Genomic DNA, 16,251 nt, shown 5'->3' with positions numbered 1-16,251 from the left:
GCAAGAACCTGGGATGGTGGAGCAAGAAGATCTTTTTTCAAGGCATAGGCATCCGAAAATTTATTTCAGGAGGTATTGTATGTTTTTATGTACTTGGATGATTTTAAGTTAAAATATTGGTCCAAAGGTTCTGCTTTGGCATGACAAATGGTGTAAGGATAAATCTCTACGAGAATTTTCCAAAGTTGTATAGATTGCTTTATTAGGCGGCTACTATTTTAGTAGTATTTCTACAGACTGGATTATAAAAACATTTGATATTACTTTATCGAGACTTCCTAATGGTTGGGATGAAGATTTGGTCTTATGAATCGAATGAAAGTCAAATGCATTATGTGAGGTTTGACTTTTGTTGACTTTCTCTCTTCTCTCTCTTCTCCATGGTTCTTCGATTTTGATCGGTTCCTTCATCAATCTTGATTTCCGATGGCTAAGAAGAAGAAGCAGAACAATTCTACACCTCAATTAGCACAACATAGGAATTCTAATGATCCAGTTTTTGATACAATTTTGCAGAATTTGCGAAACTCGGGTTCTACTTTTGTGCCAAGCCCAATTCAAGAGGCAGATGAGCTGGTCACTCCGGTGCCGGCACTGGTCAATCCGTCTTGTGGTTCTATTCCCCGGAGTGATGCTGAGACTATTGCACTATTTGCTGAAGCCATTTCTACACCAGCATCCTTGATTTCCAATAGAACAGTATGTAATCCCCTGTAATTTTAAATACGTTATAAATGAAATTTAATTTTATTTATAATATTGTTTTGTATTTTTTCGTAATTTAATTTCAAAATATTCAAATTATTAATTTGGGTCAAAAATTATTTTGGTACAAATTATTTTATGAACCTTCATTCTATAATTTATTTTAATACAACTAAAGCTTAGTCCATTTCATTCATTTGGCCCATTAATTTTATGAGGCCCAATCTTTCTATTTACCCAACAACGTTCTCTCCTATAAATACCCCATTAATCTCCAAAAATTTCCCACACAAAAAGGTTAGTCTTGTTTTCTTTCTCCTTTGTTTTATTAATTTGTGTAATTATAATTATTGATTTATGGGTTTTGATTTTATTGTTTGAAATTAATTAAATTAGTATCAAATTGTATTTTGATGAATTTTCAGATTTTATAAATGTCATAATTTTTAGATTTTGTAAATTTTATAACCTAGGGTTTTTAATTATTGAAAATCATGATTTTAGGGTTTTTATGAACAATTGATTTAGGGCTTTTATAGTAATGATGTTTTGAAATTTTGGTGATTATAACTAAATATTAGTTTAACTTAATTCCAAATTATTTTGAACACTTAAATTCGAGTTTTAATTTTTAGATTTCCGTTCGTTAATATTAATCCCGTTTTAATCCCGATCAGGTTCTGAACTCATCTGATTTTGGTAAAAAATTAGTGTTTTTCACGTGGAAACAATGTTTTAAGAAAGAATCACTCTCTTTAGTAGTGAGCACCACCATCTCGTGGCCAAATTCAGCCTCTAAATATGATTTTTGGGCAGTTTTTGATTTTAACGAAGTTTTTTTATACTTAAAATATCATCCTTGAGTTTGGTTAATTAAATTAATTATGTTTAAAGTTAATTAAGCATAAGTATATGTTTTATTGAAGTTTTAAGTGCTGGAAATAGTTTCTAAGTATTACTTTTGATGTTTTATAAAGAGGGTTTAATCACCCATTAAAAAGGGAGATTATTAGGGGTTTTTAAATAATTTTATGATTTTTATTAAACTTTAAACTTACTGTAATTTCATGTATAAGAGTGTATTTTAAGGTTTTTATGAAGAAAATTTAAAGAACTATATATAAACCTTTAATTTTAACTAAAGGGAAGGCTTTAAAGTTTTGTTGGATTTGGATTTTTGAAGGTTTTAAAAGTAAGTTAGTATTGCTGTAAATTTGATTGATTGGGTATTGATTGAGATATTATTAATTAGTTTAGGAGAGGAGCTTATTGAAGGTGATTTATAGTTAATAAAGTGGCATACCAATTCGTTTGCTCAAGGTACGTACAAGTTACGAAACCTTGCTTGTAGGTGCATGTTTAAGGACGGATCGAGAACTTAGTACCATGTATAGGATTGACTGGGTTAAATTTTTTGGTTATACATTGTGAATTTCAAATGATGTGCACTAGTTTGTAATGCAAGTATTATTTGTGCTCTAATTATGCAAGGTGCGCTTAAAGGCAAAGGTATGTGATTGGTGTAAAGATTAAATCATTACTCATTCATGATTATGCAAACAGGATGAGTAAAGGAGGAAAAGACGAGGTTAAGGTTTTGGGGTGCCTTATGCATTCAAGGTGTTCATACACCGAGGTAGTAAAGGAATAATTAATAAATGTTGTTTGTCACTAATAAATCAAGAATTTAAATTGGGAATTTGCCATGTTTGGTTGAATTGTCTTTGGAATGTTTGTATTGTAATGTATATGAGTCATCACCAAATCTAAACCTGTAAATCACGTAAAGTTCAAGATGGATGAGCAATAAAACTCTGGATTGGTGCACATCTGGAGTAATGACAATCAGGGGTTGGGGTACATGGGGTATTAGTCGTGTACTTTTATCGAGGCCGTATGATTTACGAGTCTCCTATTTCAAATATTATTTTTTTAAAACTAGGAGTTAGGTGAGATCTCATGCTAACTACGGTCACGGAGTCGCGCCCGTGGTCGTTGGATGTTTATTGATGTTTCCGAAAGGAGGCATGGGGTTTTTCTTTTATTGATGTTCCAAATGGGACATGGGTTGGACAACCTTGTCTATTGCTAAATCCAATGAAATAAATAAATGAGTCAGTTAATATTAACTAGTGAAGTCTTAATAAATTTGATGGTTGAGTCATGTGCTAAGTCTATAATTTAATGATGCTTATGCTTGATTATTAGTAACATGTTAGGTATTTCTTAATTTATTTCGCAGCTTGTATGTACTCAGCTTTGCTGATTGTGTGCTTTATATGTCTTTATTTGGTCATGGCCTTCGCCTTTCAATGACCCTGTGACGATCCAATTTTTACACTTGTAATATCGGGGAGCAGATTAACCACAGGTTCTTACATACGCAGCATTCGCATCAGGGTTGTGGGATTTTGAGTGGAGTGTTGGTTACTTTTCACTACTTATTTTGCTACTTAATTTTGAATTCATTAAACTCAATTTCATTTTATACTATTTTAACTAACTTGGGTTTTGAATAAGGGCCTTAATGGTTCCAACTTGTAAGATTTAGTTTGGTTTTGGTTATTGGTTTTGAAACTTATTTATAACTGATTTAGTTTTTCCGCTGCTAATTTCTGATATAGCCTTAACGTTTGAACACGTTGCGGTAGCACGCCAGTAGTTCTCTTGGATTTTGTTCAGGGTATTTACAGGTTTTAAGAGAGAATTATTAGGGTGTTACACAGTACCTAGGGTTTCTGGGTTTATTGTTCCATTGGATGCTGGAGTTGCTGCTCAACGAACTGAACCAACTATTCCCGATTCTCATTCAATACCTCCCTCGGAGCAGAATACACACACAGATGGTGAAGATCGGCCTAGTTCTTTTTTTGGGAAGTTGACTGCTAAGGGAGCTCCCCTGTCCTATATTGCCCCGATGGTTCAAGATGGGAAATAGATAGCTCAGCTGTAGGATTCTAAACTTATGGAAGGTAATAAGAAATGGTCTAATGCCTTAGTTTTCTGTGTGGTGGTTCATTACCCTACTATTACTGTTGTTCATCGTTTTATAGCTCAACAATGGAACAATGTAAAAACACCAGATATATTTTGGCATGATGATGGGTATTTTATCATTAATTGTTGTTCAATTAGTGATAAGGACACTATTCTTTGTTCTGGTCCACATATGCATTAAGCCTTGGAGCTCTAAATTTGATTTTGGTGCTGAGATTTTGAGAACTATTCCCTTATGGGTTAAGTTCCCAAACTTACCTCTAAATTGCTAGGGTCCTGAAACTCTTAGTCGTATTGGTAGTCTGCTTGGTATTCCAATTTGTTCTGATGAATGCACTACTAGACAACTAAGAGTTTCCTTTGCCAAAGTTTTGATAGAGATTGATGTTACCAAGCCCTTTCCTAAATCTGTGTTTGTGGAAAGCCCTTCAAAGGAAATTCTGGAACTTAAGGTAGTCTATGAATGGACCCCACCTTTTTGCTCTAAATGCAATAAAGTTGGCCATGATTGTTCTGCCAAAGCTCCAACAGTTTCTAAGCAATTAGTGACTGCAGCTCCCAAGCAGTCAGTGACTACAGCTCCCAAGCAGGAAGTCTGGGTTGCTAAAACCAACCATGTTGTTCCTGCTACTGCTGCTACTGCTGATTTCACTATTCATGGGCAGTCTGTCATCAATCCAAATGTTTCTACTGCTCAGAATGACTCAGATGCAGGTTGGAGAATAGTTGGGAGGAAAACAAAGAGCCAACATACTAGAGTTAATCAGCCAGCTGTTACCTCAAATGCTTTTGTGGCTTTAATTGAAGATGAGACAGAAGGTGATGGTGGTTTTACTATCAATCCAATCAGGGGTGAGGTTAATTCCCCTTTGGTCTCATGATTTTCTCTATATAGAATGTCAGGGGCCTGAATGACCCTAGAAAAGTTGCTTCTGTAAAGAGGCTTCTTCACTCTCATTCAGTTGATTTCTTGGTATTCTTGAGACAAAAGTGAAAGCTAAAAATAGTATTGGTGTTCAGAAGAAATTTGGCCCTTCCTGGACTTGGGTTTGTAACTATTGCTGCTCTCCTAAGGGTAGGATTTGGGTTGGCTGGAATGCTGATAGAGTTACTGTTAACATTGTGGAAATCCATGAGCAATTCATTCATTTCATTGTTTGTAACAAGGACTTATCTTCTAAGATTCAGCACACCTTTGTATATGGTATGCACTCTATTCATGATAGGCTTCCTCTTTGGGAAGGTATTAAAAATATCTCTTTGCAGCAAATTCCTTGGTTATGTGTTGGAGATTTTAATTATGTTCTTAACTCTCAAGATAGGCTTAATGGAAATAGTGTTACTGAGTATGAAACTAGAGATTTTCAGAATTTTGTTGATGAGCTGGATCTTACTGAGATTAAGATTAAAGGGGCTTTTTACTCTTGGTCTAACAAAGCTCATTCTGGTCCTAGGACTCTTACTTGGATTAATAGAGCTTTTGGTAATCAAAGTTGGCTTGATGCTTATGGGCATGTGGAGACTGTCTATCTTGCCCCTTCCTTGTCTGATCACAGTCCCTTACTTCTTGATATTTGTTATGCTCCTGCTGGGAAGGGGAGGCCCTGATTCATGAACTGTATTGCAGATCACCCTGAATTCTTAGACACTGTCTCCCATTCTTAGAATACTGGTAATGTTGGAATCTGGCAGAAGCTTAAAGCTGTTAAAGATAGTATCAAATCTCTTAACTGCATGCATTTTGGCAATGTCTCTTAGAAGTTTGATCAGGCTCACAATGATCTTTTAGACATTCAGAACTTGATTATTCAGAATACAGAAGACAGTGAGCTTCATGTTAAGGAAGCTGATGCTATTGCAGTTGTTAAGCTTTGGAATGATATTCAGGAAAGCATTTTCAAGCAAAAATCCAAAATCAATTGGATTAATCTTGGAGATGGCATCTCACTATTTCTTTTCAGTGATGAAGACTAGACAAGCCAGGAACAGGATATATTCTATCTTTGATTCTAATCAGGTTTTGCTCAAGGACCCTGCTGCTGTTACAACTGAAATTCTTGATTTCTATAAGTCTCTCTTAGGGACTAAGGCTCCTTGTCTCCCTGCTGTTGATTTGGTCACTATGAGAAGAGGTAAGAAGCTTAGTTCTTATGCTCAGCAGTTTTTTATCCAGCCTGTTTCTCATTCTGAGATTGATAGTGCTCTTAAGAGCATTGACAACTCAAAGGCCCCTGGTATTGATGGTTTTAACTCTTTCTTTTTTAAGAAAGTCTGGCATGTTTCTAAAGATGATATTTATGCTAGTGTGCTTGATTTCTTTGAGAATGGGGTTTTGCAAAGGCAATGGAATTGCACTTCTATTACTCTGGTTCCTAAAGTTCCCAATGCTTCTCATGTCAAGGATTTTAGGCCCATTGCTTGTTGCACTGTGGTTTATAAGCTCATTTCCAAGATTATTACTGCTAGGCTTGCTTCTGTTATTCGAAATTTCATTGATGATGCTCAAGCAGGCTTCATTCTTGGGAAGCACATTGGTGATAACAATTTACTTGCAACTGAGCTTATTAAGGGTATAATCACAGGTTTATTACCCCTAGGTCTATGATTAAAGTTGATTTGAAGAAGGCTTATGACTAAGTTGAATGGGATTTTCTTAAGACTGTTCTTCAAGAGCTTGGCTTCCCTTAGATTTTTATTGCTTGGATCTGGAAATGTGTAACTTCTGTCTACTATTCTATTCTCATTAATGGTATTCCTGCCCCTCCTTTTGAAGCAAAGAAAGGTTTGAGACAAGGTGATCCTATGTCCCTCTTTCTTTTTGCTATTGCTATGGAATACTTATCCAGATGTCTCTATGAGCTAAGCTTGAACCCTGATTTCAATTTTCACCCTAGATGTGAGAAACTTTTCCTAACTCATATGATGTTTCTGATGATTTTCTTATGTTATCTAGAGAAAACAGTGAGTCTGTTAAGCTTCTTTTTCATGTCTTCTCTAAGTTTTCCAAAGCTTCAAGTCTCTCTACTAATCTTGATAAAAGTGAAGTCTATTTTGGTGGTGTTCCTGTTGATATTCAGACTAAGCTTAGTGATCTTCTTGAGGTCTCTCAGGGTTCTATTCCTTTCAAGTATCTTGGTGTGCCCTTTTCCTCTAAGAAGCTTACTATTTCCCAGTGTAAGCCTCTAGTTGAAAAGGTTACTGCAAGAATTCAAGGGTGGATGGCTAAACACCTTTCTTATTCTGGGAGGCTTCAGTTAATTAAGAGTGTTCTTTTTGGCATTCAGACATACTGGGCTCAAATTTTCATTTTGCCTAAGAAGATCCTGAAGGAGATTGAAGCTAGGTTCAGATGTTTCCTTTGGACTGGCTCTTCTGCTCCTCCTAGGAAGTCCTTAGTTTCTTGGAACAGTGTCTGTCTTCCTAAAGTTTGTGGTGGCTGGAATCTTCTTTCTCTCCCTGAGTGTAACAAAGCTGCTATCACAAAGCTTCTCTGGGATATTGCTCATAAAGCTGATGATTTATGGGTAAAGTGGGTTCACATTTACTATTTCAAATATAAAGATAGCTGGACTGCCCCTATCCCTGCTAAATGCTCTTGGTTCTTAAAGAAAATTCTGAGTTGTAGAGATGTAGTGAATGATCTAGGGGGATGGGATGACTTTATTCAGGGCAACAAAATGAGGATTAAAAAAATTCTATTATGCTATTAGACCTCAGGTTCCTAAGATGCCTTGGAAAACGGTTGTTTGCAATAATCTTGCTTCCCCTAAAAGTATTTTCATACTTTGGTTGGCTTTATGGAATAGACTTGTCACTAAGGACAGATTATTGCAATGACATATCTCTTGTGATCCTAAATGCTTTTTCTGCTTGAAAGAGAATGAGAATGTGCAACATTTGTTCTTTGATTGTGAGTTTTCTAGACAGATTTGGAGCAGAGTCTTGAGTACTTTTCATGTGCCAAAGCCTGCTCAGAGATTTGATAAAGAAGTTGCTTGGATCAAAAGCATTGCAGAAAGTCTAACACTAAGAGTCAATTGCTGCATGTTGCTTTCACTGAGACTGTTTATAGCATATGGACTCAAAGGAATTCTGTGCTTTTTACAGGGAGCTGTAAAACCGTTGGCAGTGTTGTCAGAGATATAATTTTCAGTACAGCTTGTAGGTGTCCTGAAGCTAGCAAGAAGTTTTTGATTGTTTAAGTTCTGTTTTTGGTTTTATTGTTTTTCTTGGCCTGTTTTGTCCTGCTGTTTTTTGGCCTAGTTTGTATATGATCTTTCTGTTCTACTGTTTCAGTAGCACCCTTCCTAGAAGGTGGATACAGTGACTATTAGTGCAGTTAGAGTAGGCAACTTGTTTTCTCAAGATCCCTTCCTAGAAGGTGGCCTGGGATTGTTAGCTGCCTTTAGGTTTAGTTGTTTGTTTGGTGGTGCTGTTTGGCCCTTAAGGGTCTTGTGTAGTTCAGGTTGGTTTCAGCTTAGCTCCTTTGTAAGATGTAACCTTTTAACTTTTGGTAATAAATTTCTCCCTATTTTCCAAAAAAAAAAAAAAAAAAGATTTGGTCTTATGATTTTTTGTATTCTATCTTGAAAAGTTTGGGTAGGATAGATGATATGTTTCCGATTATAGCTCTATAATTTCATTGACAGAAATTTTTGTCTGACGTCTTCTGCTCTTTTGATATATAGCTCTATAGTTTGGGTAGTTCTTATTGATTTATTTGTTTATTGGGTGTGGATTGTTCCTACAAGTTCTTCCCCCTATGTTCCTTTCCAGTGCAGTTTTGCTTGGTATTTATTACTAAGAGATTCTCTCAAAAATAACATGTAGTAATGTGTTAATTCAATATAAAAAAAATTATAAGTTAACAAATTACGTGAAATATACAGAGTTGATTGTTGAAATATTATATACATATAGTGATAAGTGCATATATATACATATTTTCATTCCGTAATTTTATACTTGTAGTCGTCTTTTATTTAATATATTCAGTTATTGAATATATTAAAATTTTTATGAGTTATATTTAGCAATAATATATTTTTATTGATAATTAAACTAAATTTATATATTTTAATCTTATTAGATGACATGGGATACGTGTGGAAAATTTAACCAAATTATTTCCAATAATAATGTGCAAATTAAGGAAATGAAAAAAGGAAGTCAAGAAAACCCCACTCACCTTTACACCACCAAAATTCCGCCCTTCACGCTCAAAAAGAAAGGAAATTTTTCTCCTTTCCATTTACACAATAGTAGCTCTTCAAAAATGGAATCAAGCCCAATCATACCATTTTACTTCCTTTTCACAACAAAATATGTATTTCTTGCTATAATTGCAATATTTGATTTGTGCCCAGCTAGAAAAATGTAGCAATTAAAAAAAAAAATCAGAGCATATTTGGGAACAAAATTCTCACAGTATTTGAGTACCAATTTTATAAATATGGACTCTATCTACTCAATTAGACAACATACAGATCCAAAAATAGAGAGTTGTGAGATCGACTTTATAGTACAAGGGTGATCGAAGAGCTACAGTGTTAGGATAATTGAAGGTGAGTGTTTGAAATCGGTGGAGGATCGAGTGTAGCGGCTACCTTGGTGTACTACTCCTAATTCATAAGTTTCTCCCTACCTTAATCGTTAATTACCTAGTTTGTTATATTAAACATATTCTATTATACTTGTTAATTGGATGTAATTTTGTCTTTGGTTTTTCATTATTTTGGTCTCGCTATTGAACGCGGAGTTTGTTAGTATTTTAATATTGAGTTTGGTATTTATTCAATTCATATAATCGATTTTTAAAACTTAATGTTTAATCTTTATATGTGTGATAGTGCGTGATTACATTTATAAGGTAATTAATCTAGCTAGATTTTTGTTAGACGCATCGTTTGATGGTAATTTAGAGTACACGACTTAGTTTAATTAGTATGAGCGGCTCACGTTAATTATATAAAGTGTATGAATTGATTGATAAAAGTTGTTCATTGAGTTAGTAATATTTTAGCAAGATTCCACTAGTTTAGTGAGCAAAATAACCGATAGTTCAAGGCGGAAATCTAACAACCTAAATACTAAACCGAGTATTGAATGAGACTAAAGGGATGGAAATAAGAGGTTCAATTGTGTCTTATTTATCAATGCTCGAACTTCAACTATGCTGGTTACTTGTTTGTCACTTGTGAATATTAGAATAGCTATAGTTTGGTTCGCCTACTTTATGGTTTATGATCCTTAAACATCCTTATCTTATGTCTATAGTGTATATATTACCCCTTTTATTCTTTTATGTGTAAATAGGTGTATAGTTGTATTTTATGTATTATTAGTTAAACTTTGAATTCCAGAAATTATGCAATCTCGTCAAGTGATCGAACCTTTCTTACCCTTTTACTAGTTGTTTAAATTTTTTAAGGTTAAAGATAAGTTTTAAATTTAATATGGTAAACGACACGTATCATATAATTATGTGTATTGAAAGAACGACTTTTTCACCATATACCCCTAAGCAATTTTTTTATTCACCATTTATCCATAAATATTTTAAAATTCACCATATAACCCTGAATTTAACAAAATTGTCACCGAATACCCAATTGACCAATCGACGTTAACTCCGTCAGTCATTAGGGGTTAAATATACCACATGGCAGCATCTTATTGGTTATCTTTTTAACTAATTAAATTTTAAATAATTATTTAATTAATTATAAAAAAACTCAACCCACCACCCTGTCCCCGCCAACGACCTAGCCCAAATACCCCGCGCCGGCCCCCTAAACCCCGACCGGCGACCCAGACCAGCCACCCCTCGCCGACAACATCCTTTCCTTCCCCTGCACAACCGATCACCGCAACCACCTCTTCGCCCTACAAAATCAACCAAACCATCTTTATTCCCAAATCACCGTAGCAGCTCCATTTCACCTTCAATAACAACCACAGTTCACGGCCCAAAAGCGACAACTAAACACAACCATTACACCAGTCCCTGCTATATCCTCAACAATATTAAAACAAAATAAGTAATTAAATTATTGTGCTTATGTGCCTTATGTGTGTATATTTGATTGTTTTGATCCTAACATTAACGATCTTTCTTTGTCTATGGTGGTTTATTTTATGACTAACGAATGCCAATGGATCGTATTTACTTAGTAACGCAAACTCTATAACTAACAAAAACTAGAAAAATGAACAAAACATAACTTGGAGCTGATTACCATGCCACTGCAGTAACGCCGCATCATGGCAGTCAGCACCGTGTCACGACAGTCAGGGTTTAGTACAGTCAATTCAATTTTTAGTCTTCCGTCTAATCGAGTCCTTGCATCAGTCATTTTGGTTGCTATTTACATGACTAGCTATGCGATCATACCACAAGTCTTATAAAATCACTTATTCACTCACGAGTCAAGTAAAGTCAACACACTTGAAAGGAATAGTGTCCTTCGAACAAGTGTATTATTCTGATAGTGGGTTCAGAATTATTCAAAAGCTAATATATTGAATAAGGTCAAGTGATCGAAATGACTGGGTAGAGGCCGCTTCCGATCAGTAATATTAATACATAATTAATACTATAGCTTAATCTTGACTGAACCCTAGCTTTGGGTCACACCCAAGCAACCAACGAGCCGAAGTGACAAATTAATTCGGAAGGAATTAATGAGTCGACCGAGAGTAATATTTATTTAGACGTCGGAAATTCGAGCTTAGAGCGTCGAAACCAAGCGTCGGAAGTCGAGTCGAAAATAATAAAAGACAAGACGTGAAAATAGTAATAAATCAACGTATTTCCCAAAAATATCCCTAGCATTGGAGTGCCCCGAGCAATCCGAGTGCTAGGGGCACAATGCGTAGCATGGTGGCTAGCATGCGCACCAAGCCGAGCCTTGGATGGCTGGTTCGTGCTAGCGCACCAATGCTAGCAGCCAAGGCAAGCCTCGACACTAAGGAGCAGCAGCAGCCCGCACTTGGAGTGCGCGACATGCTGCCAAGAGCAGCAGCAGCTCGCACTTGGAGTGCGCGACATACTGACCGAGAGCAGCAGCAGCCCGCACTTGGAGTGTGCGACATGGTGGCCGAGAGCAGCAGCAGCCTGCAACTCATGGGTGCGGGTGGCTGGGCCGAGACCAAGGGAGGAATAAATGGGAAGCCCACTTGGGTGCTTTGATGCCCAAATAGGAGAGGACATGTGGCGCAAGGTGATGTAGAGAGTGGGGAGCAAGTTTGGTCTCCCCTCTCCAAGTGGTCCTCACTTGCTCTCTCATGTATAGTTGACACTTGTTGATTTATTACTAGCTTGCTTAAATAATTTTATTTTACCTTTAAATAAAATGTGAAAATCTCACTATCCCACATTGATGGGAGAGACAGTCATACTCTCATCATTTCTAATAAATGCCCAAGTAAGGGCATTGAAAATGATGCTAGAGTAAGAGTTGGAAAAGGGATCACTAGTAGTGAAAACCTTTGAACTCAAGAGTTGGAAAATGTATCACATTTTGTGAAAGCCTTTGAACTCAATTACTAGGGTTTATCGGTCGGGTCTTGCTAACCCCAAGACATTGGACCTAGTCGATGATCGTTGTTGCGGGTGGATCATCGTTGGAGGCTTCGTAATTTCGAAGCTAGCTTTCAAGTAAGAGCCCAAGCGGTCGGGCAAAGCACGCTCCAAAGGTAATTGTTTTATCTTAATCTTGTTGTTAAGTTAATTATATTTATGGTTTTATTTATTGCGAGTGCGGTCTTGTTTTTTGGTTTGTTTCCGCAGTGAGTCGGACTCACCAAACCCCAACAGCAGTATCGGAGCCTCGCTCGTTTATTTTTAAAATCATAATATTTTTCAAGGTGCTTTTATGGCTTAATTTTTCTAGTTTTAAGTTGTTAATTAGATAAGTAGCTCGTTTTATCCATTTTAACCTCGTATTAGAGCTGACTTCAGCTCCTAAACCCAGATTTCGACCCAAAAATAGTGAATTTTGGGTGGAAAAGGCGTTCTAGAAATGGTTTTACCCTTTTAAGACTCGGTTTTTATCCAAAAAACGACTAGAAATGCACTTTTCGAGGGATTTTCCATTTTTACGAAAATTTTTAAGTCTTTCTAACCTTGAAAATTAATTGCAATGTAATTGGTTCAATACATATATTATATGAAATTTTAAACCTTTTTAGGAATGATTACTTAGTGGAAATTTGTGTTTGAAAGCTTGGTTTTATTTTTCACATAATTGCAAATTAATTGCATTAAGTGTGAAATTGTTGTTCTTTGAGTCTTCTAAGTACTAAAGATTCAATCTTTAATTATGTTAAGTGATTGAAAATTTGAGTTACTAAATTCCATGAATTTTTTGTTGAACTTTGTTGATTTAATCATTTTTTAGTTGATTGGAATCATAAAGTTTGAAACTTGTGATAGAAATTTGTTTATCTTCATATTGGAAGTTATAATTTTTCAAGGATTCACAAGTATTAAAGTTGGAATCTTTATTGAATTTTTGTTCATTTTTTCCATTTCCCTTTTATTTTGTCAAAATCTCAAAATTAATTTAAATTGATTAAATTAATAGTGAGTCATTGCCCTCTTATTTTTGTTGCACCAAGTTAAACCAATTTTATTAAAGAATGGTTCTTGGAAATAATTTTGGTTGAATGCACTTGGATGGATTTTATTTGAGTTAGACTTGCTTAATGTTCATTTTGCACATTACATTAGTTCTAAAAATAATTTAGAATTAATTATTAAGTCACGCAAAACTCGGGTGCAAAAAACCGAGAGTATGGCACGCAACCCAAGACAACACCCTTCGGCTAGCCGGGTTGCTGTGCAGCCCGCATGTTGTTGCCAAGGGCTGATGCTTGGTGCGCGCCTCTGATGGTGCGTGGCTGGTGCGTCCGAGGCAGTAAGCAGCACTGCCAAAGCAGCAGCGTGCCGCAACAGCATAGTTGTGCGCGCTAGCCTCTACTTGGTGCGAGCTTGCTGCTCGTGTGCGGCTTGGTGCGGCAGTGGTGTGCGGGGGATGTGCTACTAGGCTTGTGGCATGGTGCGCATAGCTAGGAAGCTTGTGCGGCCTCGTGGATTGTATTCTTGCACGCCTCGTAGAAGAGTCGACGCGTATGCGGTATTCTATGCTATGGGTGTGACGCTTAGCATGAGTCACGGCTATGCGCACCTCCCCTTAATTAGCACATATACCATGGTTTTAAGGCGATATTGTTATTTTGCATTTTAGCTGTTTTATATATTTTAATTAATCTTGTTTATTTTAATTAAAATTTTGGAGGCTAGGCCTCGGTTTTAATGAGCGGAATTTGCAAGAAAATTTATTTTGGCAAATAATTGAGTTGGATGCGGAATTTAGTGGGAGCTTCAAATATTAATTGCGCTTATTTACATAATCGGTTGAAGCAACTTTCACTAGTTTTAATTAGGCGTGTTAATTGGATTAACCACCTACATTAGTTACTAGTTACCGCGTGTTTATGCATTGTTACTTGTTTTATCGTTGTAAAATGCATGGGACATTTACAAATAGTGAATGGATGAATGAAATGTATATTCTCTCACAGGTTTTATAAAATGGCAACTAGTGGGGCCCGATTAGGATAGAAAATACGGACTGCGATCCGTGATGTATTTTTGTAAATCTAAATACGGTCTGTGTACCGTTGAGTATTTTTGTACCTTAATATTTAGATTAGTCCTAATTGTAGATACTAGTAGTTGCATAATTTTGGTGAAGTCTTGAAGACGGAGGTTCTTGGAAGACAAAGTCATGAAATTGCAAAAGAAGACCTTTTGAAGACTTGAAGAATTCAAGGGGGTCATGATAGTTGCCAATATGCATCAAAATGCTTATGCTTTACATATTCATGATCATTTATATATGAATTATATGTTAGATGCATGTTTAGGATTTTGAATGTTGTGATGATTAATTAAGTTCACTTAAATCAATCAACATAGAAACCCTAGGTCCCTAAAATATTGAGTGAAATTGCCATTCCAAAACAACACTTATCGACCTATTGAGAGTAGTGATGGGCTACGCCAAAGCTAGGCATCACTACTACTCCCTAGACTCATAAGGTATACCGGGTATGCAAGTTGGTTTTGGTTGTACTCAACGATATGAGTGATGGAGTCCTAACATGTCGTGGCAAAGTGAATAAATTGTTGAGAGAGCATTAGATGCGATGATTTATTCAACCAATAGTGGCTTGGATCCATTAGCAAAGTGTTGCTTACCTTGGGAGATTGAGTGCTAAGACAAGCCAAAGCATGCTTAGCCACTCTTTGTTTCCTTGGATCTTGGAATCGACTAATTCTCGCCAAATGGGGACAAATTTAATGTGTGAATAAGACATTTAATAAGATTGAAAATTTGCATGAATACCTTTTAATTTTCAAACTTATTATGTTATTTACTTGATAAATGGTTATACTTTGCACTTATATTTGTAGAATTCCAAATAAAAATATATTGTTTTCCATGATTGGTAAAGGAAATCTTTGAAAATAGTTTTCAAAGAAAAGAAAGGCATTTCTAAAAAATATAATTCTCATAAATGACTTTTATAAGTCCAAAAGGACGGTTGGATATCATGTGTTCAAAATACTAGGTAGTTTTGATAAACATGAAGTATTGAGTTGCAAACTCAAATTGTCAATATTGACAACCAAAATATCTTTTCGCTTAATACATAGATGAGTAGGACTCATTGATGTAGTAATTCAAGCATGAATTAAAGGAAAAGATGGAACTTTGTTTTACGGCGCACTAGATGCTTAATTATGCCTAACAAAGTATAAAATTCAAGGTATTTAAAGAAATGGTTCTTACATTAAGGTTATGAGATATTGTATTATAAGAAATATAGGAAACGAGGAACAAAGAAAAAAAATAAGATTCCATTTCTGCTAAAGAGTTCATGTTATTCTAATTAACTTAGCATGTTATTATCTTCACAAGTATAAGATACATCTTGAGTGTTCCACTTTGAAAGTGACCTCAAACCATTGAAGATAAGCTAAGCTATTGACTTACAAGCTTAGAATGAAGCAAAGAGAGCTACATCAGTTGTAAGGTCATATGATTTGTTTAAAGACCTTTTAAGCTAAGCCTGGAACAAATAAATGGTTATTGTGTTCCATAATCAGCAATTGATCCGTTTACACACGGAAAGACTCACATTCAAAGCAACGAGCAATAGTTATAAATTTATTTGAATGGCATGGTTGTCTAAACCATGAGTCAAGAATGCTTGATTATAAACAAACATTTTCTTAACATGATAAACTCACAAAAGCTCAAAGTCATGCGCATGAGTTGTTTTCCAAACATCTTTAACAATGTCACATCGACAAGAACGTACTCAAGGCTCTATTAGATAGGCGCTTGATAGTTGATCGATTCAGAAGCGTTCTGAGACAAGCAAGTCTTACTTATTGAAACCAAAAAAGTAAAGAGCTATCGTTCTTGGTATAGACAATTGACTCCGAAAGCTAAAGAGGAATCATTTACATCAACG

The 16,251-nt window shown here is 35.7% G+C and overlaps 1 protein-coding gene across 1 annotated transcript; it reads left to right on the top strand.

The window, feature by feature from the left end:
• The first annotated feature begins 426 nt into the window (after nucleotides 1-426).
• On the top strand, nucleotides 427-7,848 carry LOC110730713. Its single transcript, XM_021910538.1, has 9 exons — nucleotides 427-699; nucleotides 3,975-4,559; nucleotides 4,687-5,226; nucleotides 5,348-5,374; nucleotides 5,461-5,562; nucleotides 5,720-6,284; nucleotides 6,476-6,598; nucleotides 6,712-7,371; nucleotides 7,580-7,848. Exons 1-9 carry the CDS (start codon nucleotides 427-429, stop codon nucleotides 7,846-7,848), a joined length of 3,144 nt encoding a protein of 1,047 aa, XP_021766230.1.
• The last annotated feature ends 8,403 nt before the right edge of the window (nucleotides 7,849-16,251 follow it).

This window comes from Chenopodium quinoa, unplaced genomic scaffold (genome assembly GCF_001683475.1).
Source record: "Chenopodium quinoa cultivar QQ74 unplaced genomic scaffold, ASM168347v1, whole genome shotgun sequence".
NCBI classification, from domain to species: Eukaryota; Viridiplantae; Streptophyta; class Magnoliopsida; order Caryophyllales; family Amaranthaceae; genus Chenopodium; species Chenopodium quinoa.
This window is presented reverse-complemented; position numbering and strand designations above follow the sequence as displayed.

What these genes read in the sequence shown, in the direction of transcription:
- LOC110730713 (XM_021910538.1), top strand. Translation starts at nt 427, where the DNA reads ATGGCTAAGAAGAAGAAGCAGAACAATTCTACACCTCAATTAGCACAA. An exon ending in CTTATGGGCATGTGGAGACT is followed by an intron (nt 5,227 to 5,347) that starts GTCTATCTTGCC and finishes CTGAATTCTTAG; the next exon opens with ACACTGTCTCCCATTCTTAG. An exon ending in ATGGGATGACTTTATTCAGG is followed by an intron (nt 7,372 to 7,579) that starts GCAACAAAATGA and finishes TCTGCTTGAAAG; the next exon opens with AGAATGAGAATGTGCAACAT.